Below are 25616 nucleotides of genomic sequence, written 5' to 3'. Positions count from 1 at the left end.
TATGCAGCCTGCCTGTTAACCTTAACTTCTTTCCTGACCCTTCTGCTTAGTGTCAGTCCACCCATTGCAGATAACGGACTTTTTTCCTCAGCATAAATCTTAAATGTTGTGTCTCAGTGCATAAACTAACTTCACTCTGACCCCACTCCAAGACTGCTGAAACAGCATCGTTGACCAAAAATTATTTCAGCCACTGAGGTTGATTTATGATCAATGCTCAGACCATTTCCACCCATTCCCCTGTTTTCTCAGCTCAAAGCTGCATTTTCTGTTACTTAAAAATTTGCATATTTTCTCAGTGCCTGTTTCTGACTCACAATAAACAATGCCCAGACTTCCTGCCAAAAAAGTGTCCAAACGCAAAATAGTTGCTATAATAGTCGTTTTTGTGATGGCAACTTTGGGCTGTGTGCTTTTAAATTATAATTACTTTTTTTCCCTTTATAAAAGATGTGTATCCGTCTTGATTGCTGTAATTATGATTCTATACCAGCAAACAGTTACAAAAGACCCATGTCATCGCTGCGCTTCATAAAACCCTGCCTTTTCCAATAAGCTTCATTTGGTGACTGTATTATGTTCGTGTTTTAATTTGTGGCAGAGAAACCTAATGAGGAGCTATTAATCATTGAGTGTGTGTATATACACACACACACACACACACACACACACACACACACACACACACACACATATATATATATATATATATATATATATATATATATATAAATGTGTCTCTAACTAAATAGAACATAGAGGATATGGCAGGCTCATTATTGGCATGACATGATTTATAATCAGGAATAGAATTTGAGAAAAATAACCCAGTCAGTGTAATTTTTATGGACAACATTCAGAACTGGAAGGGGAGAACGAGGTGTAGTGACTGCAGACATAATGGGACCCTGAGTCAAGAGAACCTAGCATGAAACCTGAACTTGGTACTCAGGAATTATGGGATATGCTAACCTTATTTCCTTGTTCTTCTTTCCCAACTAAGGTGTGTAGAATCTATGGATTGAAGCAGTATTTCAAGAGCCTACCAGGGGAAAGAGAAGCGAGTCAACAGAAAAACCCTATTAGATATATTTATATCATGATTGAGAAAGTGTTTTTTTTCCTTTTTTTTTTTTTTTTTTTTGGTTTTTCGAGGTAGGGTCTCACTCTCGCCCAGGCTGACCTGCGATTCACTATGTAGTCTCAGGGTGGCCTCGAACTCACAGGGATCCTCCTACCTCTGCCTCCCGAGGGCTGGGATTAAAGGCGTGCGCCACCACACCGGGCAATTGAAAAAGTTTTGAAGTTTGAGGTTTCCTGGTCCGCTTCCATCAAGTGTTATACTCACAGATAGACTGAGGGGAAGAACTATAGAAGCACAAGTGGTAATAACTTTGAAAATTTACACGCATAGATGTGGGAGCACATTGGGGGGCGGGGTGCAGCCAGCCAACCCAGCTGGACCCATGAGTGGGAGGAGCTTAGACTTCCCGGAAAAACACAAGTGGCAGACCTTCCTTTCAATGTTCTTTACTTCCTTTCTTACCTGTGTTTAATAAAACGCACTGGTGACTTCTTTGGAAGGAGATAAAGGATGAGAAATCAAAGTTCTAAGGACTGCTTACACAGAACTCTTGTCTTGTCTGTCATCCTGTGTAATTTGCTTAATCTCTCTGAATCTCCATTCCAACATCTGGACACATGGGGGAAACAGTATTAACAGAAAGTGTTTCAAAACATTGTCCTAAAGATTAAATTAGATGATGTATATAGAGGTACTAACAAAGCCAGAAAGTCCTGTAAAAATGTTGATGGTTGTTACTGACACTTGTGGAAGCCTTTAACTTCAGTTAACTTTCACCATCTTCCCAACTGGACCAACAGTACAGTTTTTACAGAGGTTTGGCTCATGTTGGACAAGTGGGATAATTTTATTGTGCAGTATAAGTGATAATAATAGCCTGGTGAAATCAGACCAAACAGTAGACCCTCTTTAGTTTTCATATAAAGGAATAAGAGCAAACATCTGCATGTTGAAAATCCTGTCTCAAATCCTACTCATTTAGAGACTTTGTATGTATGTAATTTTAGATAAAATTAAAATCACTCCTATGTTTAAATCCTGTGGTTCCTACTACCTAAGAATAGGGCTCAAGGTCTTCATTTTTATTTTATTTTTTATTATTAATTTAAGATATTTTATTTATTTATTTGACAGACAAAGAGGGAGCGAGAGAGAATGGGCGTGCCAGGGCCTCCAGCCACTGCAAACAAACTCCAGATGTGTCTGCCCCCTTGTGCATCTGGCTAATGTGGGTCCTGGGGAGTCGAACCTGGGTCCTTTGGCTTCGGGGCAAATGCCTTAACCACTAAGCCATCCCTCCAGCCCCATTTTTATTTTTATTTTTGGCAGTGTAGAGAGATGTGTCACAGGGTCTTTTTGCATAGCCCAGGCTAGCCTGGAACTCACTATGTACTCAAGACTGACCTTGACTGGTGACAGTCCTGTCTTAGCTGTCTAACCCAGTTGCTAGAGTTACAGGCATGGACCATCAGCCCAGCTGAGTTCAAGGTCTTTAACTGGGTATGTGGGGCCCTCCTTGCTTCTTCTGCAGCATGAGCCACCAGAGTGCCTATAGCGATGCATGCCCGATGGTAGACACTGTCCCTGGAGCTCCTGCCCTCAGCCCATTCACAATCTTTTTTTTATTTTTTAAATTTTTGTTTATTTTTATTTATTTGAGAGCGACAGAGAGAGAAAGGGCAGACAGAGAGAGAATGGGTGCGCCAGGGCCTCCAGCCACTGCAAACAAACTCCAGATGCATGCGCCAGCCACCTTATGCACCTGGCTTATGTGAGTCCTGGGGGATGGAGCCTCGAACTGGGGTCCTTAGGCTTCATAGGCAAGCGCCTAACTGCTAAGCCATCTCTCCAGCCCTGGAAACAAACTTTTTATTCCTAGCCTTTTTCTCCACTGTTCGCACAGTAGGCAAGTCAGGTTCTGGTCATTGCTTTAATATTCTGCAATTTCCAAAGCACAGAAGGAGAACCCATACCTCTTATTATGATCCTAAAATGGAAGGTATTTAAGAGAGGAATGAAACAAAAGTTCCTCCTGAAACTAAAAACAAAAACAGAAAATTCTCCCCCCCCCCCATGTTTTGCTCTCAAAAAAATTTTAAAATTCCACTTCACAAGAGTTAGAGTTCTTACTTTTAATTTTAATGTATTTATTTGCAAGCAGAAAGAGACAGGAGATGGATGTGCCACTTTGTGCATCTGGCTTTCCATGCATAGTAGGGAAGTGAACCTGGGTAGTTAGGCTTATGCAGGCAAGCACTTTAGCCACTGAGCCATCTCTCCAGCCCACTAGAGTTCAACTTCGGGAGCTGTAATCTGATTGTCCTGCACTTTGTTAAGCTCAACACTTAAGTATTACCACGCTCACTCCTTCCTCAAGCCAATTAGTGGAAATGCTTCATTTAAGGATACACTGACTTCTGTTACACTAACATTTTTTTCCCCAGAAGAAAAAATTTACCTATAACATAGGTCATCACTGAGCATTCAAAGGAACATTTTGGCAGATTTTTCAAAAGGAACTGTATTCACCATGTGTGTGTTTATAGTGTGAAGATTTATTTATTTATTTATTTTTCACTCTGGAATTCTAACATTCCTGGGTTCTGTGTCTCCCATCCTAAGTAGCTATATATTTTTTTTAAATATTTGCCAAGAAGCTCTAAATGTAATACATTATGCAGAGGTGTTTCTATAATTTGTTTTGATCTTTCATTTATTTAGTGTCTGTTTTTTTTATTTTTTAAATTTTTATTTGTTACAGACAGAGCAAGAGGGAAGGAGAGAGAGAGAAAATGGGTGTGCCAGCAAACAAACTCCAGATGCATGTGCCACTATGTGCATCTGGTTTATGTGGTACCTGGAGAATTGAACCTGGGTCCTTAGGCTTCAAAGACATGTACCTTAACCACTAAGCCATCACTCCAGCCCTTATTTAGTGTTTCTATTCAGGGGAAAAAATGTTTTAAACCTCAAAAGTCCTGCCTATAAGGTGAAAGGGGTATGGGGAGAAACACCCTAAATTAACTCATATTGCCCATGTGGTATTTTTACTATACCTTTCCAAGAAAAGAAGGTGGAAGGAAGAGGGGAAGGGAAGGAAGGAAAGGAGGGGAGAGAGGAGGGAGGGAGAAGAGGGGAGGGGAGAAATGGAAAGAAAAAGAAAGAAACGAGGGAGGAGAGTAAGTAAGGAAGAAAGACATTCTCAAAAGAAGTAATTCCCCGTATTTGCCCCAGACCAAAAAATGTGTAAATTCAGATGAACTCTGAACAGTCTTTTCATCTCATTCTCTCATTAGGTTTTATTACATCCAGCAGAACTCAGTGGTAGATTAGTTCCCTTCTCTAAGGGGAACAGACTCCCATACTGTCTACACAAGCTGTAATAATAAAATGCTTTAAGCCAAGCTTCACGGATTAGAGGAAGAAGGAAAGGAAAGAAGGGAAATCAGTCTTCTCACATCTGTGCTATCTAAAAGCATGGTTTTCCAGTCCTTTTTTTGCTTGTGGAAGAAAAGATTTAAAAAAAAGAAGAAAGAAAGAAAGAAAAATGAAAATAGAAATGCTACTAGGTTTGAAACTTCACTTTAAATATGTAGATTTTTATTCAAGTCCCCATTTCCACAAGAAAATAGAAATAAAGGCGTGGTGGTCACACCTTTAATCCCAGGCGGAGATAGGAGGTTGGCCATGAGTTCAAGGCCACCCTGAGACTACATAATGAATTCTAGGTCAGCCTGGGCTAGAGAGAGACCCTACCTCAAAACCTCCCCCACCACCACCAAAAAAAAAAAAGAAAAGAAAAAGTACACATATCAATTCTATATACATGGCTCAGACAGGACCTGGAGCAGCCTATAAATGTTGAGAAATGAGACTGTTTTATGCACCTAAGCAAGAGGTAACAATGTCAAAACAGTTTTATTTTACCACAGAAGTTTTAAAACGTTTTGTTCTCCACCCTGATGCCAGCTATTCATAAGACCTCTTTAATGATTGTATATATCAGGCACATGATAAGTTCCTGCCTTCGAAGGACTCACCATTGAGCTGAGAATCCAGAACTTGACATGGTCTTAGAAAGGGCAGGACGCATGGTTTGATGACATGTGGAGCAATGTGGCACTGCTGCTAGGTGGCCTAAGAGAACAGAGGGAAGGAAAGACCGCTGAGGGCAGAGACTGTTACGAGAAACGTATTCCCAATAAATTATTAAAATGATGCCAAATTAGGAACTTGTTAGGACTGCTGCTAATGTGTCATTTAGGGCACCCACAGGATTTGCCATTGCTTTCCAACCAACGCAGTTGCTGTTCAAAAGCACATATATGAGCCATGGAAGCTGGCAGGGAGCAATTCCCTGAAGCTTCCTGGCTTTGCTAATGAAGAATGAAAGCACAGGTTTCCCTGCTGGATAACAGACACAAAAACTGAGCGATGCCGGGCGCACGCCTTTAACCCCAGCACTCGGTAGGCAGAGGTAGTAGGAGGGTTGCCATGAGTTCAAGGCCACCCTAAAAGTACAGAATGAATTCCAGGTCAGCCTGGGCTAGAGCAAGACCCTACCTCAAAAATCTGAAAGGGGAAAAAACAAAAAACTGAGGGAATTTTGCATAGGGAATGCAAGAACAAGGACACAGAACTCTGGCACGATTTTTTTTTTTTTTTCGTTGGTAAGCTATTTTCTTCCTGCTAAACGAGTTTTAAGCTTAGGGGTTTCAGTCAGGCTCAAAAAATAATTTACAGGCCTGGAAAGATAGCGTAGCAGTGAAGGACCTTGCCTGCAAAGCCAAAGGACCCAGGTTCGATTCCCCAGGACCCACGTAAGACAGATGCACATGGTGGCGCATGTATCTGAAGTTTGTTTGCAGTGGCTGAAGGCCCTGGTGCGCCCATTGTCTCTCTCTCTCTCTAATAAATAAAATAAGTAAAGTACTATTATTTTTTTTAATTCAATTTTTGGATATGTACTTTTGCAGTTTTCCTTTTAAGAAAATAGAGTAGAAGAGCAAATTAAAACCTTTCTAACTCCTAAAAGCGTGGGAGGGGTACTGAGCATCCTTTAAAACCGAAGCCCCTAAACATAAATTGTCGTTTGAAATCCTGAGCCCCACCCGCCCCCTCTTCCCCAAGTGTGCACTGATACTTTTGGTGTTAAAATGCCTTTTACTTCATAGTTTGGCAAAGATCCTGTTTCCATTGTCCCTTACCTTTTCACTGTTTGCAGCGTAGGCAGCCTGAGCTCAATTAAGATTCGTTAGACTGGAGTTTGCATTGCTAAAATAGAGGCATGTCTCGTCACGTGTTTCAAGGTAACTTGATACAAGTTTTAGAGGAATTGTCATGGCTTTTCTTCTCTCGACTTGATGGCACTCCACAGGATCGTCCCAAGAAATGACAATCGTATTCCCAACGCTAATTGGCGGGCACTTCCCCCGCGCCTTCTTTTTTTCCTAGCCGTCGTACAAAAATCAGGCAAAAGAGCACCTTCAGGCTCCCTTAAGGGGAGGAAACCTGCGCTAACGTGGAGTCATTTAAATATAGCCTTGGGGGACACAGGCTGCGAGGACTTCCAACGTGCGCGCGCGCCCCCGGGTGTGTGCGTGTGTGTGCGCGCGCGCGCTTTGGTTTTGGGATCCCGGGGTCCTGATTTTGCACTTCTTTCTTTCTTTTCTTTTTTTAGTTTATCAAGGTAGGGTCTCGATCCGGCTCTGGAATTCACTCTGTAGTCTCAGGGTGGCCTCGAACTCACGACGATCCTCCTACCTCTGCCACCCAAGTGCTTGGGATTAAAGGCGTGCGCCACCACGCCCGGCTTTGATTTTGCAATTTGTTTTTTTTTTTTTTTTTTCTTTTCGAGGTAGGGTCTCGCTCTAGCCCAGGCTGACCTGGAACTCACTATGTAATGTCAGCGTGGCCTCGAGCTCATGATGATCCTCCTACCTCTGCCTCCAAAGTTGCCGGGAGTAAAGGCGTAAAGTCAATGGAGAAAGCGTGAAAGCGGTGTCTAAAGGGGGCGGGGGGAGGGGGAAGGCAGCCAGCGTGATTCTGATGATCCCCAACGAATCAATATTCCTGCAAGCTCGGGGCTCCCCTCCCTCCCTCCCTGCCCCTCCCTCCTCCCCCCTCCCCCGTCCCGGCGCGGAGGCCCCGCCCCCTTCCTCGGCTGGCTGGTGATAGTCACTCGGAGCCCACGCGCCGCGCCGCCGCCGGGACCCGCCGGACCTCACCTGGTCACCTGGTCACCTGGGCCGCGTCCCCGGACCCGGCCAGCCGCCGGCCCGCTCCCTGCAGGTCAGTGCACGTCCCTGGGTCTCCCCGCCCGCTGGACCCTCGCGCTCACTTCGCTGCCCGGGCGATGGCTCGCCTGGCTGGCAGAGGAGCAGCCGAGCCGGGAAGAACTGGCCATCTTGGTGGATAAGGTTCCCCCCAGCACCACCTCACTGTCCCCCGAGTAACTGAGTCAGGAGCGGTGCCGTCACCTCGGGCTCTAGCCGAGGTCTGGGGAGGGGGAGGGGCTTGGAGGGAGAGAGAGAGACAGAGACCTCTGAAGGCAAGAGACTTTTCTTAGAGAAGAATCAAGATTGAGCCAGGCAGTCTGCTTAAAAAAAAAATGAATAGCACACACCCTGGCAAAGGGCATCAGAGCTATTAGTAAATAAATTAAAATAAATAAATAAATATCTGGATTCTCTCCTCTCCCTTTCTTCCGTACTCCCTACACTTTTAATGTGGTGTAGCACGTTGTAGGTCTTCTCATCAGTGACCTCAACCTGCAGTGTTTTTGAAAAGTCACAGGTCAGTCTTGCCCACCGCCCTCCCCCCACCCCCAGCCCCTGAGTCTTAACTAACCAGCACTTTGGGGAGAGCCTGGGTTTGCAGCTACCCATACCTCCATCCCACCCCACCCCACAGACGCACACGCTGGCTGCGATTACAGGGGTTGATCGTGGCAAAAAAAAAAAAAAAAAAAAAAAACCTGGGTATTAGAACTCTTGTAAAACAGCAGGAGAAAGCCTTTGGTTTCTCAGAACAGCTAATTTCCAGCAAGGAAAAGAAAAAGTACCTGGTTACTTAATTGTATTTGAATAACCTAAGAGGCCTTTAAAGAAACCAGAAGCCACCGTCTGGTCTGTAATGTTTGGAATGAAAATTGGATTCATCTCCTCATCTGTTTGAGAAATCCCAAGTTTTAAAAGACTGAGACACTGGGTGATCATTTCAGCAGAAGACTCCACACTGTGTTTGCCACAAACACACATGCCACTTTGTAATAGCATGAAAATGAATTGTGATTTCAGGTAATTTATAGATGTGCCTGGAGCGCTGTGCTTTATTTCGTGGGGAGAAAAAAAAAATTCAAAAGTGCCCTGTAAAAAAAGAGTCAAATGTATTTCTCATGTCCCCTGGGCACTTGCGTTCTTTTTAAGACTGTATTTACAAGTTGATACTCTCAAGTTTCTTAGTTTAAAAAAAAAAAAAAAGACAGCCTAGTACCACGCTGCATATATCAACAGCTGCTTATCGATTCTTTCGATTGACATGGTTATGCCTTCAACCGTGTATAAGACGAGTTATCAAGTATTTACGGGGCACTTCCTGTGTGTCCAGTTCAACTGGACATTTAGTTGAGTGCTTTAAGTTGTACAAAGAGCACTTGGCTTGGTTGGGAGGAATAGAATGATAATGTGGGTACTGTGTCACATCAGGTTCTGGAAGAATCCCTCATTAGCCTCCTTGGAGGGGAAGGAAAAACTGAAAAACAGAACACAAGTTTCTGCTGACCTTATGTCCATTTTTCACACTTGGCCCAGTAACACACCATGCATTGCAGACTGGAAGTGGGGCTATTCCAGCTCTCCCATCTGATCCTCCTGCTGTTACACAACTTGCCCACAGCCTGCTCTTGGAATGGGGCACTGTCTCCTCACGGCCACCCCCTCCCAGGCTGTAACTCAGGTCTTTTTTTCTCTCCAGTTCTAGCTGTTGGTCTCCGGCACCTAAGAGGCGGTTGAGCTGACTGGGGACAATTTCAGGACATTGAAGTACGAAGAACAAACACTCCTAAAGAAAGCAAAGATGGTCAAAGGCAGTGGAGAAGAGCCCAGGACAGGGGGCCGGATGGAGCGGTTCCAGCAAGGAGTTCGCAAACGCACACTTCTGGCCAAGAAGAAAGTGCAGAGCATCACCAGGGAGGATGTTAAAAGTTACCTGTTCCGGAATGCTTTTGTGCTGCTCACCGTCACCGCTGTCATTGTGGGTAAGTAGTTGGGACAAAAACAAACGAACAAACAAACATAAAAGCCTGTCTCTTGTTTCTCTGGGCCATTTGCAAGCCTGAGAACACTATCAGGTAGGTAGATCATAGGTATTCCAAATGATGGCCCAGGCTTTTTTTTTTTTCTGCTTTTGAAATTTTTTTTTTTTCCCCAGGGAAAATTAGTTGGAGCAATCTATGATATGTGGGAATATGAAAGGAGTATCATTAGACATTATGCTTACCTATTGATTGTGTGGAAAGGAGAAATAAATCAAGCATTCTCCTAATTCATGTGGAGATAAAGGAGTGGTCATTGAATCATTAGGCAGGAGTAGCTAAATAATAGAAAAAAAAAATAAACAAGAATGCAGGCTGGACTTAGCCATGTAATCTTTATACAAAGTCACTTGCACTTAAAAGCAGTTTATAAAATTAGTGTATCCAAAATGCAATGTGGGGCCCTAATAGCCATTCTGTTCTAGTTGGTGCTGGCCTGAAGCTGAGCATCAGTGCTTACACACAGAGCTCCAATCTCTCCTGTGTTTGCATTCTCTCACTCAGTGACTGGGGAAGGTAAATTGGGAAAGTGTGAACACAGATCTCTTTCATTCATTGCCTCATGGAGCTGCCTTAGCTAGCTATGTCGTTGTTGAAATATTTCAGTCCCTTACTAATTTAAACATGGTTGACAGCAGTCTGCACTAGTAAAACATTGCTTCATTTGGTTTATGGCTATTTGAAGTTTTAGCTTATTACTTACAGAGGACATTGACCTTACCTTAAAATACAGTTGAAAAAAATTATCTGAACTTTTTTTTTTTAACAAACCAATGTAGATATCTTTAGACTGGAAACATAAATCAATAGCAGGTTATAAAGAATGTTATAGCTTAAATTTCTAGCATTTACCACCCCCCCCAAAAAGCATCATCTAAAGGTTTGCTCTCTATCTTGAAAATAGCAATGTTTCTATCAATTACAAATGTAATGACAATAAAAATCTTGTAACGTATAAATGTCATTATAACTTTGTCAACAAAATAGGCCGATAGAAATATGTGAGGAGAGTATAATTTGTTACAAGATTGTAGGTATATCCCGTGTGCCTCCTTTTTATTATTTATTTATTTAATATTTTGGTTTTTCAAAGTAGGGTCTTACTCTAGCCCAGGCTGACCTGGAATTCATTATGTCATCTCAGGGTGGCCTCGAACTCATGGCAGACCTTGTACCTCGGCCTCCTGAGTCCTGGGGTTAAAAGCTGGCACCACCACACCCAGCACGTGCCTCCTTTTAGTAATTATTGATGAGTGAGTGTTCAGTTGGCTATAGAGCTACTCAAAGAAAACATGCCCCCATTCACCCAGAGGCATCATGGCTTTCTTTAGTAGATTCCCAGTTTGCCTGTATTTCTAGAAACGTTTTAGTGCTGTGTCTGCTCTAGTGTCAATCCAAAGTACAGTATCCTTACCTCATTTTTGTTTGTTTTGTTTTTGTTTTTCTGAGGTTTCATTGTAGCTCAGGCTGACCTGGAATTCATTGTGTGGTCTCAGGGTGGCCTCGAACTCACAATGATCCTCCTACCTCTGCCTCCCAAGTGCTGGCATTAAAGGCATGCACTACCACTCCCAGCCTTACCTTGTGGGTTTTTTGTTTGTTTGTTTGTTTGTTTGGTTGGTTGGTTGGTTGGTTTTTGCCTCTGAAGCTAAGCAGTTGCTGAGGGACACAGCAAACATCTGGATAAGGCCTTTCTGCTCCCTCTGGGTCTTTCCATATGTTGTTCACTTAGTCCTCAGACAAGCCCAAGAAAGTAGGTATGATGGTTACAAATATCCTCATTTTATAGATGAATCTGGCCATGGAGAGATCAAGCAGTGTGCCCAAATTCTCAAGGCTAGTAAATGCTAGAGAAGATCGTCAAACCCAACCTAACACCGGAGGCCATTTTGATAACCAGAGGAGCCATCCTGCCTCTTCACTGCCAGCTAGCTGACATACCATGAACGGTGCTGAGAAGAGAAGGGCCTCCACGTACAGACTGATAGTCCAGTTAGCAAGCACTACTGGTTGCATTCATACAACATTGTCATTTTACTATGTGACTTATTCAATTAAACAATTAAATTCAAGAGGAAACCTAATTCTCAGGGTGGCCTTGAACTCACGGCGATCCTCCTACCTCTGCCTCCCGAGTGCTGGGATTAAAAGCATGCGCCACCACGCCTGGCTTCTCTTCTATAATTTCATCCATGTCTTTCTCATCCATTGAACAGAGACCGATTTGCTTTTCAGTTCTATATGGATACTGCTAAAGCTGAGCAATACTAAAGTGTGTTTAGAAAGGATACAGAAATACCTATTCGAAGTGGTATTATAAATACCAGAAGAGTTCAGTCTCGAAGACAGAAATATTTCCATTAAAGAGTAGAGGAATGGGAAGTAGTAAAACCTGAGCAGGAGAGAAAGGCAGGTTAGGAGAGAAGAAAGTTCCTAAATGTGACGAGACCACACCCCTAGTAAACAGGGAGAAAGTGCCAGGACTTGGTTTGTTTTCTGCAGGGGCTGGGGGGGGGGCACTTCCTAGCTCAGGGAGGCCCTTCCTCCCATTTGTGAGAACGGCCGCGGGAGCTGGCCGGGCTGGGGGAGATAACTTGGCGGGGTGCCCTCATGGTTGGCTTTCCTGATGGAAACCAAGGACTGAGGAGCAATAAGAAGAAGGCATGGACAAAGAAACACGTAAAAAGAGCTCATTGGCAGTCAGAGGGGCCACCAAGGCTACACCAAAGACTTAGAATAGCAAAGGGACGACTTAGAAGTAAACCGATTTAGCAGAGAAGGAAGAACCTTCCGTTCTCTGTCGGTGTTTCCTCCAATGAACGCCCAGTGGAAACAAAGGTTCCATTTGGCTTTTGTCATTGGGTTCCGTGTATATATGAACCCTACACAAAATAATGGGGGAAGAATATGCCTGGACACCAGCTCTTTATCTGTGGAGGGAGGAGATAGTTTCCAGAAAGATGATATGAGAAGAACTATAGCTATTAGTTTTCAAACTCTTAAGCTTCGATGGCTTTAAGTGAAAGGGACTTGGAAAACTTTATGTGTTGGGATGCATTTCTGCTCAATTGGTTTTGTCTTTTGGAAATAAAATGCATGTGCATTTAATGTATGGAAGTTGAAATGTAAAAGCATTATGGACAAGGGGTGGAGACATGTGGATTCGTGTGTTAAAATAACATATAATGTGAATATGTCAGCACCACTCCTCTGTAAGGAATAACCTGTGCAACTTGATGCCATTTGTAAGCAGTGTCAAAGTATAAATATGATATAACCAAACTTCATATAACAGGAGCCAGCCGGCAACGTGACAGAAGGTAGTGACAAGCTCCAGGTCCCTTCAAGGGGGTTTGTGAGGAAAAAAACGAGTTAACATGTCTGCCTGGGCTGTTGTCAGACAGAAAGATCACACTGAGAGGGGCCACTGTTTTCCTTTCTTCAGAAAGCACGTTCTCATTTCAAACTGTGGCAAGTTTGTTAAGAGTGACCCAAATATCTTGCTGAAAACAGAGTGAGTCCTTTGTGTTGTTCAAGACACATAATATAGGGCTGCGGAGATGGCTCCATGGTTAAAGGTGCTTGCTTGCAAAACCTAGTGGCCCAAGTTCCATTCCCCAATACCCATCGAAAACCAGAAAAAAAACAAAGTGGCACATGCATCTAGAGTTTGTTTGCAGTGGCAGGAGGTCCTGGCATATCCATCTTCTCTCCTTCCTTCCTTCCTTCCTTTCCTCTCTCTCTCTCTCTCTCTCTCTGTCTCCAAATAAGTAAACCAATATTTTTTTTAGAAGACACATAAAGTGACTCTGTTATGTCTAAGGATGAGTTTGCAAATAAAATAATATCTCAGGCAAATGGGTCATAAGATCAGCTGCAAATGGTGGTAATCTGTAGATAGTAATATATGAAATGAGTGGTTTTACTTGATGGGATTCACAGACATGGAACTAGTTCCTTTGCTTTTTTAAAAAATATTTTATTTTTATTTATTGATTTGGGAGAAAGAGGCAGATAGAGATAGCAAGAAAATGGGCACAGCAGGGCCTCCAGCCACTGCAAACAAACTCCAGACACAGAGCCATCTTGTGTATCTGGCTTATGTGGGATCTGGGGAATCGAACCAAGGTCCTTTGGCTTTGCAGGCAAACACCTTAAAAAAGCCTTCTCTGTAGCCTGTTGCTTTTGATCTCACTCTCTACATGCACTCACTAAGGAAATTCATTTGCAAGTTGTCTTTACCTGGGTTTGAAAAAAAATTGACTTCTCAGAATATATATTGATGATTTATTTTTTATTTTTATTTATATTTATTTGAGGGAGAGGAAGACGGAGAGAATGGGTGCACCAGGACCTCCAGCAGCCTCACACGAACTCCAGGTTCATGTGCTACCTTGTGCATCTGGCTTACTTGGGTCCTGGGGAATTGAACTTGGGTCCTTTGGCTTTGCAGGAAAGCGCCTTAACTGCTCGGCCATCTCTCCAGCCCTGATTTACTTAAAGAAATTATTTTACTATTTGAGAGAGAAAGGGGCTGAGAGAAAGAAAGAGTGTGTGGGTACTCCAGGGCATCCTGCCATTGCAAACAAAATCCAGATGCACACTCCCCCTTGTGTATCTGGCTTTATGTGGGAACTGGGGAATCAAACCCTAGCCATCCGGCTTTGCAAGCAAGTGCTTTTAACCATTGAGCCATCTCTCCAGCCCTCAACTATGTTTTTATCAAACATTTCCCCCTATTCTCTAACTTTCTTTGGCAATAAACCTAAACAGACCAAAATTCAATGCGATTTAATAATATCACAAAAAAGTGGTAAGTATGGTGAGGCCTCTTGGGGCAGGCAGTGGTATCTGGTGAAATATTCCCTCCTCTGAAGTTTTTACATAGTTTGATTTTTTTTTTAAATCTCAATCAAATACCACTGATTATCTGTTCTCTATTAAATAAATCAGTTAACTTATTAATATAAAAACCTCAATGCTAAGGAAACAGAATCAGCCTAGGTGTCCATCAACAGATGGATGGAAAATGAAAATGTGGTGCACATACACAGTGGGATTTCGTTCAGCCATAAGGAACAATGAAAATATGAAATTTGCAAGAAAACAGATGGATATGTTGGTTATCATATTTTAAGTGAGATAACCTAGACCTAGATAGACCAATACTTGATGTTCTTTCTTATATGCAGATTTGAGCTTTCTGTGTGTGTGGGTGTGTGTGTGTGTGTGTGTGTGTGTGTTGGTATGAGCCACGAAACGAGGAAGGGGACCAAGAAAGGAAAAAGGAGTGTTGAGAAAGCAGGTTAGTTAATAGTAACATGTGTCTTGAGAACAGAAAAGAGGCTACTAAGGGTGAAAGAGTATAATGAGGCAGAAGGATGGAAGAGGAGGGGAGGAAGCTCAACAAAAATAAATGAAGTTGAAATATCATAATAAAACCTAATAGTGGGCTGGAGAAATGGCTTAGCAGTTAAGGTGCTTGCCTGCAAAGCCTAAGGACCCAGGTTCGATTCTCCAGGTCCCACATAAGGTAGATGCACAAGGTGGCGCATGCCCCTGGAGTTCATTTGCAGTGGCTAGAGGCCCTGGCGTGTCCATTCTCTCTCTCTCTCTCTAGTTCTTTCTCTCTCCCTCTCTCTGTATCTAATAAATAATTAAAAATTTAAAAAACCTAATAGTTTGCATGATAATTAAAAAATGTTTTTAACAAATACTGAAGATTGGGTAGCTTGTACAGTAGTTTGTTTCTCTGATCAAAAGTAGTTCACTGAGCGAGCAGGATGCAAAATAAGATGAGAAAGGAATATATGAGTCAAAGTTGGTGACAGAGAAGTTGGTAATCTGAACTTTTAAGATGGGATATCATTCATATCGTGTTTTATACTATGTGGTCTCTCTCTGTGGTAGTACTTTCGAGATTCCAAAACGTTGGGAGCCCTAGAAATACCAAATTCATCATTCAATCAACAGGGTGGCTTTTGATGAAGAATGGGCTGGGTCCGTATTCCACCGTGAGTTTTATTATTTAGTCAGTGTGTGGTCCTCAAGAAGCCTTGGTTTCCTTGTGTGACATCACGGACACTCAAAGGTAGTCCCATCACCCTGGTAAGGATTGGACTGCTGCCTTTAGATGGTGATTAGAACAGCAAGTGCACGGGGCCGTTGTCCTTCATCAGCTCCTCAGGTCTTCAAGCCCAAGAACACTTGGCTTTGAAAAATACAGTCATGCATCCCATGCCTCACACGCTTGCACATTACCTAGCGGAGCTGCTAGTTGGTTCAGCCAAACAGATTAACTCACGTGGTTCACGATCAGCTGTGGGGCTGAAAGGTCTGCCAATAGGAGTGGAGCAGGCAGAGTCTGGCACCCATCCTGCCATTCCTCTACTTCCTAAAGCCCCTGGCAGAGGGGCACTTGCAGGCAGGTTGAAAACCTGGAATCCGGAGAATGAAGGAAGGATATGATACATTTGCAGCTTCAGAGTAATGGTCTCTGAACACTTAGGGGAAATAAGAAAGAAACTTGAGGAAGCTAGGAGAAATGGTGGGCCTGAGGCAGAGGTCTCCCCTGCTTTGCTGCCTGGATTGGAAGCTCTTGGGGCCGAAGCCCTGGAGGAAGGAAACCATGGATCTGCCATCCTTGCCCTGGTAAAATGACACACTATAGGAAGTAAGGACTGGAGTCTGCTTCCTCTCTAATTCTGCCCACCCCCCTCCACCCTCACCCTACAGGAAACATGCAAGTGTGGCAGTGGACACGTCTGGCCCGTATACCCATGGCACATACGGAACCAGACCTCTCTGTCACTCTCAAAAATCATCCCAGGGAATTGTCTCCTATTGCATGATAGGGTCCCCCCACCCCACCCTAGAGATAATGGGGATCCCAGCTCTGGGTGCTGAAGTCAGACAGCCTAGGCTTACCTCCCAGTTCCGAACCCGAGCCTCTGGTTCTTCATGTGTGAAATAGAATGATCATCACTATCCTCTGCCCAGATCTATATTCTGGTCTGCCATGCACATACCTTGTCACTTTAAATAACAAACTTAAAAGAGCCTGAGAAGTCAGGTGCCCCTAGACTGGGTGCAAACCAGCCCTCAGTCTGGCTTACTTCCCTGCTGGGGGTGCAGCTGCAGTTTGGGTGCATTGCTTTGGTGATGCTAATGAGCAAGAGAACCAGGCCCAGGGATTTAGGGAGAAGGGTGAGGGAGCTGCCAAAACTGATGTAGGCTTAGAAGTGGCTTGTATTTCCTTGGCTAGAGCCAAGAGAGTTGTAGGAAGAGACTTAATAGTTGTAAAGGGCTTTGAGAGGCCGAAAGGAAAGGCTGAGAGTAATTGATACCACCCTTATCTAGCTCTTTCCTCCTTGACCTCTTGAGCAGAACCAGAAAGAAACCTCCACGCAGCTCCACTGCTATCATAATGAGATTGCCCAATGGAGAGAGCACCTGACAGTGGACTCCTCCTTCTGGAGGCTGGGGAGTGGCTGAGAACAATGTTTGGGATACATACGATAATCTCAAGAGTTCAGTGTTTGTTCACGCCACTTGGGTCCCATGGGAGAGCTCACCACCTCCCTGGTTTTCTCATTTTCGGCAGTGTTTCTGCATCTGCTGCTCCTCAGAGTTGGGGGCTGGTGAGGGGACCGGGGGGAACCTTGAGAGAGTTGGTCAAGGTTACTTTGAAGCAGGGGTAGAGAAGAAGGTTCGATGTGGTTCTAAGAGTACCTCTGGATTTTGTGTTGCTGTCCTACTTCGCGTTAACTCACATATAAAGAAAACAGCAGGGCTGGAGAGATGGCTTAGCGGTTAAGTGCTTGCCTGTGGAGCCTAAGGACCCCGGTTCGAGGCTCAGTTCCCCAGGACCCACGTTAGCCAGATGCACAAGGGGGCGCATGTGTCTGGAGTTCATTTGCAGGGGCTGGAAGCCCTGGCGCGCCCATTCTCTCTCTCTCTCTGCCTCTTTCTCTCTCTCTGTCTGTTGCTCTCAAATAAATAAATTAAATAATAATAAAAAAAAGAAAACAGCAATTTCAGATTTCTCTTTCAAGTAGGTAATCAAATTGTTCAAAACAGAACCTACCGTAATTAGCGCCTTCCATTTCTTGTGGCGTTAGTTTCTAAGTGCTTTCTTACCACTTGGGGCAGCGGTGTGAGTGCCCCCCGCAGCCCACCCACCTCCTGGTTCCTGTGTGCCGGGGTCTGGGATGCAGTGGAGAAGCTCGGGCTCTTCAGGCCCAGCTCTGTCCTATGCTAACTCATTTACGATTGAAGGCCAAACCTCTGAGGCTCACATCTCACTAAAGTCGATCTGAATTACATGTCTGCTTCCAACCCCCAAATTACATGATGCTGAACCCTTGTTTGCCTTCCCTTAAATCACAGAAATACAAGGAACAAGGTACTTAGTATTTCATTTCATGATCCAGCCATGACGCTAGACCATTGCAAGGTCCCTTTTCTGGACCCAGCCTCCCAGCTCATTCAAGCTGGCTTCTCCAGTGAAACACACAGCATCCTTGTGTCCCTGTGACTTCTTGAGAGCCTTTGTGCCTTTGGCTCTGTCTGATGACAGTCGTTTCCTAGCCAGTGTTTGAGGATGCAAGGAGGCACTGCAGAAGCCACTTTCGCTCATCTGTCAAGAATCAGGCATAAAATATTGCGAGACTTGTTTTTATGCTCACATAATCACGATGAGGAAAGGCCTCCAAGCACCATCTTTTCCAAGTTGTACCTTCCAGGTGTCAGCGCATTCTGTATTTGTGGAGTCTGGGGATGATACCATTCATTAGGTATTTATTTGGTCTGGCGGCTGGGATGCTATATCATTGCCAGGAGATGAAAACACAATGCACTTTGGGACACCAAGTTTAGCCATTATACTCACCTAGTATAAGATTATGAGTTCAATGTCAAGATTTAGAGCTATTGAAATTGCTAAGAGCTTATTCCCTATGCCAAGGATAGTCACCTCTTCTTTAGCAACTCAAAAGATGTGCTCTCTCAAGGGAGGAAGGTCAAGGAAACTATCTAGGGGCTGGAGAAATGGCTTAGTGGTTAAGCGCTTGCCTGTGAAGCCTAAAGACCCCGGTTCGAGTCTCAATTCCCCAGGACCCAAGTTAGACAGATGCACAAGGTGACGCTTGTATCTGGAGTTCATTTGCAGTGGTGGAGGCCCTGGCACGCTCATTCTCTCTCTCTCTCTCTCTCTCTCTCTCTCTCTCTCTCTCTCTCCCCCTCCCTCCCTCCCTCCTTCTCTGTCTGCCCCTCTCAAATCAATAAATAAAAACAAAATGAAAAATAAACTTGTTTAAAAAAACTATCTAGCATATTTACACAGCTTAAAAAATACCTTCACTTCAGGGACGGAAAGACTGCTCAGCAGTAAAGGCACTTGCCTGTAAAGCCTAATGACCAGAGTTCAATTCCTATGTAAAGTACCTATGTAAAGCCAGATGCTGGAGGCCCTGGTGTACTCATTCTCTTTCTTTCTCTTCGTACTGCGTGTGGTGGCACATGCCTTTAATCCCAGCACTCAGGAGGATTGCAGTGAGTTTGAGGACAGCCTAAGACTATGTTGCAGACAGGTTCGCATTGCTGGTAGAAATCACCCAACTAAGAGCAGCTTGTGGGGAAAAGAGGTTTATTTTGGCTTACAGGCTTGAGGGGAAGCTCCATGATGGCAGGGGAAAACAATGGCATGAGCAGAGAGGATGGACATCACCCCCTGGCCAACATAAGGTAGACAATAGCAACAGGAGAGTGTGCCAAACACTGGCAAGGGGAAACTGACTATAACACCCATAAGCCCGCCCCCAACAATACACTCCCTCCAGGAGGCATTAATTCCCAAATCTCCATCAGCTGGGAACCTAGCATTCAGAACACCTAAGTTTATGGGGGACACCTGAATCAAACCATCACATTCGGCCACTGGCCCCCATAAACTGATAACCACACATGATGTACAATGCAATGCATTTATCCAACTTTAAAAGTCTCCATAGTTTTTATCAATTCCAATGATGTTCATACATTCCCACAGTCCAAGATCTTTTAATACAGAAAGACTATGTGATGAATTCCAGGTCAGCCTGGGCTAGAGCTAGACCCTACTTTGAAAAACCAAAAGAAAAAAAAAATTACCTTCACTTTATATTTGTAAGCCATTTGAAACCAGCAAACTAGAATCAAAAGAAGAAGATAGCCACATTCAATAAAAATGAAATTTCTAAGGCTAGAGATATGGCTTAGCAGTTAAGTCATTTGCCTGCAAAGCCTAAGGATCCAGGTTTGATTCCCTTGTACACATGTAAGCCATATACACAAGGTAGAACATACATCTGGAGTTTGTTTGCAGTGGCTAGAGGCCCTGGTGTGCCCATTCTCCCCCCCATCTCCCCCTTCTCTTTCTGTCAAGAGCTAAATAAAAAAACTTTTTTTAATAGGTAATGTTTTCTGATTTTTGTTTTTTTAATTTTTATTTATTTATTTGAGAGCGACAGACACAGAGAGAAAGGCAGATAGAGGGAGAGAGAGAGAATGGGCGCACCAGGGCTTCCAGCCTCTGCAAACGAACTCCAGACTTGTGCGCCCCCTTGCGCATCTGGGTAACGTGGGACCTGGGGAACCGAGCCTCGAACCGGGGTCCTTAGGCTTCACAGGCAAGCGCTTAACCGCTAAGCCATCTCTCCAGCCCTAAATAAAAATTTTAAAAACAAGCAAAAATGTAATTTCTGGTTCTCATAGTTATGAAGACATTGAAACATAAGGAATTATTTGTATATTAAGGAAAAAAATAAAGATACTCAAAAAGGGTTTGGAACCAAAAGAGAAAGATAAATTTCCCAAAGAGGGAGATTTCTGTAAAGATTACTGTACTGTGGATGAGTGAATTGGGGAAGGTTCTCCCTCTCCCTGTGTGCATCCTACCAAAGCCTGGAAGGTAAATTTAGACACAGCGCAGTCACGTTTTGAATTTCAAGACTGAGTCCTTATCTGCAGAGACAGTCAGTCCATTCTTCATGTCCCCAAAGAGATGTCTCCAGTTCCCCAATAAGGCTTCCAGGCCACCAATTGCTGCCACATCCCAGAGCAGACAGTGAGCTGTTAGGAAGAGAGCCTCGTAAGATGACCCTCAATTATCCCTAATGAGAGTCGAGAGTTCCTGCCCATCTCACTCTGAAAAGATAACCCCTTCTGCTAGACACTGCATCACTTAAAAATTCCATTATGAAAGCAAGTAGGGCAAAACCCAAGGGACTCATGTATTGACCAGCTCGCTAGTGACCGGCTTTCTGGTGAACGGTTGAAGGCATCAAGAAGGAATTTGTGAGTCTCCTAAGAGATTGGGGTGGGGGGGGCTGGAAGATGGCTTGGTCAGTAAAACGCTTTCCACACTGAGTTCAGATTGCCAGAACCCCCCTGAAAGCAGGACGTGGCAGCAAATGTCTGTCATCCCAGCGCTCCCAAGGTGGAGACAGGTCCCTGCGGCAAGCTGGGTAGCTAGATCATGTAAATCAGTGGGCTCTGGGTTCAGTGGAGAGAGCCTGCCTCAGTCAACAAGGTAGAGAGTGATCAAGGAAGACATCCGAAGACAGCCTCTCTATACATGGACACACACATCCATGTACATTCACATGCATGCATCCATTATCAAAGAGAGAAAGATACATCATCTATTACCAGCACCGTGTTTGTTTGAAGTCATCCTGTAAAAAAAAAAAAAAGAGGGGGGCTGGAGGGAATGGCTTAGCAGTTAAGGCATTTGCCTGCAAAGCTAACTGACCCAGGTTTGATTCCCCAGGACCCAAGTTAGCCAGATGCACAAAGGGGTGCACGCATCTGGAGTTTGCTTGCAGTGGCTGGAGGCCCTGGCACACCCATTCTCTCTCTCTCTCTCTCTCTCTGTCCCCCTCTTTCTCTGTCAAATAAATAAATAAAAATAAAATATATATTTTTTCAAAAGCTGAGATTCAGGGGTTAACATGAGATACATAGATGGCAGAGTTACCAAGAGTCAGCAACTAGTGTGTGCTCAGCCCCAAACATGACATCTGAACCACACCCCAAGACTCAGGAAACTTTAAGCAAGAGAGGACGTAATGAGCAGGAGGATGGCCAATAAGGCTGCAGAATTCTGTCCTGGATGCTCCAAGTCCATGACAGTCATGAACTCAGAAGATGTAGTCATATGTACATGACTGAGCCTGTCCGTGTATCATTGATGAGGAAGTGGTCCACATTCTTCCCAAAATAAATTGTGGCAGAAAGATTGTTGCTGGGATGTGGGCAGTATGCTAAACAGCCACTGGTAATTACCCATTCTCCAGTAATAATCTCCCAACCATGATCATGCAAACAATCCTAATTTAACTCAGCGGGTCAAAACAAACATGCATGGAAGTAGGGTGAGGATCTAATGGGAAGAAGGGTTTTAGAGAAAGAGAAAGGAAGAGAGGAAAGGAACTGGGCAAGTGAGATCAAAATACATTTTGTATATGTAAGAAAGTGTCCAAAATTTAAAAAAAAAAAAATCCGCATGTGGTGGTGCACACCTTTAATCCCAGCACTGGGGAGGCAGAGGTAGGAGGATAGCCATGAGTTCAAGGCCAGCCTGAGACTGCATAGTGAATTCCAGGTCAGCCTGGATTAGAGTGAAACCCTGCCTCAAAAAACAAGAAATAAAACAACAACAACAACAAAAAATTTTAAAGTCACCGGGCATGGTGGCTCACGCCTTTAATCCCAGCACTGGGGAGGCAGAGGTAGGAGGATCGCCGTGAGTTCGAGGCCACCCTGAGACTCCATAGTGAATTCCAGGTCAGCCTGGGCTAGGGTGAGACCCTACCTCAAAAAACAAAAACAAAAACATGAAATTTAGTAAAATTCCCAGAACTGTACAAGTTCTGCCCATTGCGATGCTTGCCACAAGATGATTGGTAGTCAAAGAGAACGTCACCTTTGCTGGGCGGTTTGTTTCCAGCTGGGCACATAACACCCAGTAAATGGGAAAGCTGACTGGTAGATCCAACCAAGAACCTGTAACAATGACTGAAGTCAGAGTCGGTTCAGATTTGGTTCCTTAATTCCCGGAAAGAGCCGGTGGCCAAGGTGGTACATTCACCATGCACCTAGAGCTTTTCCTCTCCCCTGCTCAACCCAAGGCAAGTTACCATTGACCCAGATTAAAGCCAGACTAAGGAGAAAAACCACAGTAGAACAGAAAAAACTTCTTAGCAGAATCCATGCCTCTAGGAGAAATATGATAGGAAATAATTCAGTAAGACTTAAAAACAAATGTTTAGAACCAGAGATTTTTTTTTTTTTTTGCTTATTTATTTTGCTATCTACTTATGCGGTTAGTGAATTTACATAATCCAAAATAAAATTACAAAGAGATATGAAAATAAAGTATCCCTCCCACTCCTGCCCCTCAGAGATCTGGTTTGCCCTGGTATGCACTACTTGTGTGGCTTTAGAATAATTTTGTGAACATGGCTATATAACATGACATAAGCTTTGCTCTTGTACACAAATGATGGAATAGTGTACAAAGTTTTCTTTCTACCGTGCTTTTTTTCCCCTGAGGAATGTATCTTGGATGTTTTTCCTTACTGGTACATCGAGGCTCCCACTGTATGGGGTACCATAATTTATCTAAGCAATCCCCAGTTGATGGACACTTAGGTTGGTTTTTTTTGTTTGTTTTGTTTTTCTTTATTTTTTTAAGAACATTTTTAATATTTATTTATTTATCAGAGAAAGAAGGAGAGAGAGAGAAAGAGAGAGAGAATGGGTGCTCCAGCACTTCCAGCCACTGTAAATGAACACTAGACGCTTGCACCCCCTTGTGCATCTGGCTAACGTTGGTCCTGTGGAATCAAACCTGGGTCCTTTGGCTTTACAGGCAAATACCTTAACCACTAAGCCATCCCTCCAGCCCTTATTTATTTATTGAGAGTGACAGATTGAGAGAGAATGGGCAGGCCAGGGCCTCCAGCTGCCACAAATGAACTCCAGACGCGTGCACCCCCTTGTGCATCTGGCTAATGTGGGTCCTGGGGAATTGAGCCTCGAACCGGGGTTCTTAGGCTTCACAGGCAAGCGTTTAACTGCTAAGCTATCTTTCCAGCCCACTTAGGTTGTTTTTAACCTTTAGCTAGTACTATAAAAGCAATGTGATGAATAATCCCGTACAAAAGTTATTTCACCCAGGTACAGTGTGTCTGTGGGGTACACCCCTAGAAGTCTCAAGGAACACACACTGGTAATTTTGAAAAGCATTTCTAATTTGCACACCATAGAGTTTACAGTTATTTGCTTCTCCATATTATAGGTTTTCAGGAAAGTTTTGCAGCCACCAATAGTTAAGGGTGAATGTACATTAGAGGTTATGTAAGCTGTCCAGTTAAATAAATTAAGGACACTAAAGAAATCTGTACAATTTAAAAGAATGAAATTTGGGGCTGAAGAGAGTGCTCAGTGGTTAAGGCGCTTGCCTGCAATGCCAAAGGACCCTGGTTAGACTCTCTAGTACCCGTGTGAAGCCAGATACACAAAGTGGTGTATGCATTTGGAGTTCGTCTGCAGTGGCTGGAGGCCCTGGCACATCCATCTTCTCTGTCTCTCTTCTATCTCTCTCTGCTTGCAAATAAGTAAAAATATTTTTTAAAAAAAGAAAAAGAGAAAAATGGTTTAGAGACTTTTTAAATGAAATTTGGGGATAGAATTAAGCAGATGCAAATATTCTGTCCCCTTCCAAAGCCTAGATGTAACTCAGAAGAGATATCAAAAGCTCTTATGTCTATGATACATTCAACTTTTTTTCTTTTTCTTTTCTTTTCTTTTCTTTCTTTTTTTTTTTTTTTTTTTTTTGAGATAGGGTCTCACTCTAGCCTATGCTGACCTGGAATTCATTATGTAGTCTCAGGGTGGCCTTGAACTCAGGATGATCCTCCAGCCTCCAGAGTGCTGAGATTAAAGGGATGTGCCACCATGCCCAGCTCATTCAACTTTTGAAGCATTTTTACAACTCTTGCTACTATCTACAGCCTTCAAGCCAAACCAGAAGGGAGGGGACAGGGTTTCAATTTCATCACTGTCTGTCCCAAGCCTCTCATAACAGAAGCTCAGAAGCTGAAACATCGAGCAATTTCTCTATGGTTATGGTTCTTAGAAATAAGAGACAGGGCCAGGTGTGGTAATGCACGCCTTTAATCCCAGCACTTGGGAGGCAGAAGGAGGAGGATCCCCGAGTTTGAGGTCATCCTGAGACTACTTAGTGAATTCCAGGTCAGCCTAGACTACAGTGAGACCTTACCTTAAAAAAAAAAAAGAGAGACGGGCTGGAGAGATGGCTTAGCGGTTAAGCGCTTGCCTCTGAAGCCTAAGGACCGCGGTTCAAGGCTCGATTCCCCAGGACCCACATTAGCCAGATGCGCAAAGGGGGTGCACGCATCTGGAGTTCATTTGCAGTGGCTGGAGGCCCTGGCGTGCCCATTCTCTCTCTATCTCCCTCTTCTCTGTCTGTTTCTCTCAACTAAATTTTAAAAACATTAAAAAAAGAGAGAAAAGAAAGAAAGAAGGAAGGAAGGAAGAAGAAAGAAAGGAAGAGTAAGCAAACTCCCAGGCCAGTGCTGGCTCTTTGGGCTACAGAGGGAGGTGGAGCATCCAACCCACAAGTAATCTCCCAGAATCCTTGTGCTGATAACCTGAGCATCTAAGTACAAGAAGGTCTCCCTGGATGCTAAGGAAGAAGATAAAAGCTTGTAAGCACATAAATACAGGTGCGAAAAGCCTGGTGAAGGACTTGAAAGACTTCAAGTGTATGTCATTTTGAATTTCTTATTCACTCACGCTAATGAAAAAAAAAAAACAAAAAAACCTCTCACCTCAAAATGAGTAAGAGAATTTAGTTCATTCTAGAGCCACAAAGGAGTCACCATGGTCCAAGTACACAGATCTAAGTTACCCCAAATTCCATGTTGCAATGGGGTAACAGTTTCATAAAGTTTTCATAGTAACAGAATGAGGAAATTCATAAGTCAAAACACTTTTGAAATAAGCACATTGGCGGGTACATCAGGTAGGTGCATTATAGCAAGGCAGGGAACTGGCTGTGATAGGCCTCAGATGCTCTCTTGACATTCTTAGCTGTTGGGTTGGTGGAAGCTAGAAGTCTGTTCATACATTCCAAAAGGATCTACCTAATAG

The 25616-nt window shown here is 43.7% G+C and overlaps 1 protein-coding gene across 1 annotated transcript in view; it reads left to right on the top strand.

Annotated features, from left to right (window-relative positions):
- Window positions 1-7283: 7283 nt before the first annotated feature.
- Window positions 7284-25616, top strand: part of Slc1a3 (solute carrier family 1 member 3) — a 113755-nt gene continuing 95422 nt past the window's right edge. Inside the window, exons 1-2 of the mRNA XM_045132799.1 lie at window positions 7284-7375; window positions 9059-9341. Coding sequence (XP_044988734.1) covers window positions 9161-9341 — 181 coding nt within the window. The 5' untranslated portion in view covers window positions 7284-7375; window positions 9059-9160. The remainder of the gene's footprint in view (window positions 7376-9058; window positions 9342-25616) is intronic.

The sequence above is a fragment of the Jaculus jaculus genome, chromosome 13 (assembly GCF_020740685.1).
Source record: "Jaculus jaculus isolate mJacJac1 chromosome 13, mJacJac1.mat.Y.cur, whole genome shotgun sequence".
NCBI lineage: Eukaryota > Metazoa > Chordata > Mammalia > Rodentia > Dipodidae > Jaculus > Jaculus jaculus.
Note: the sequence above shows the minus strand (reverse complement) of the source record. Positions and strands in the feature narration are given on the sequence as shown.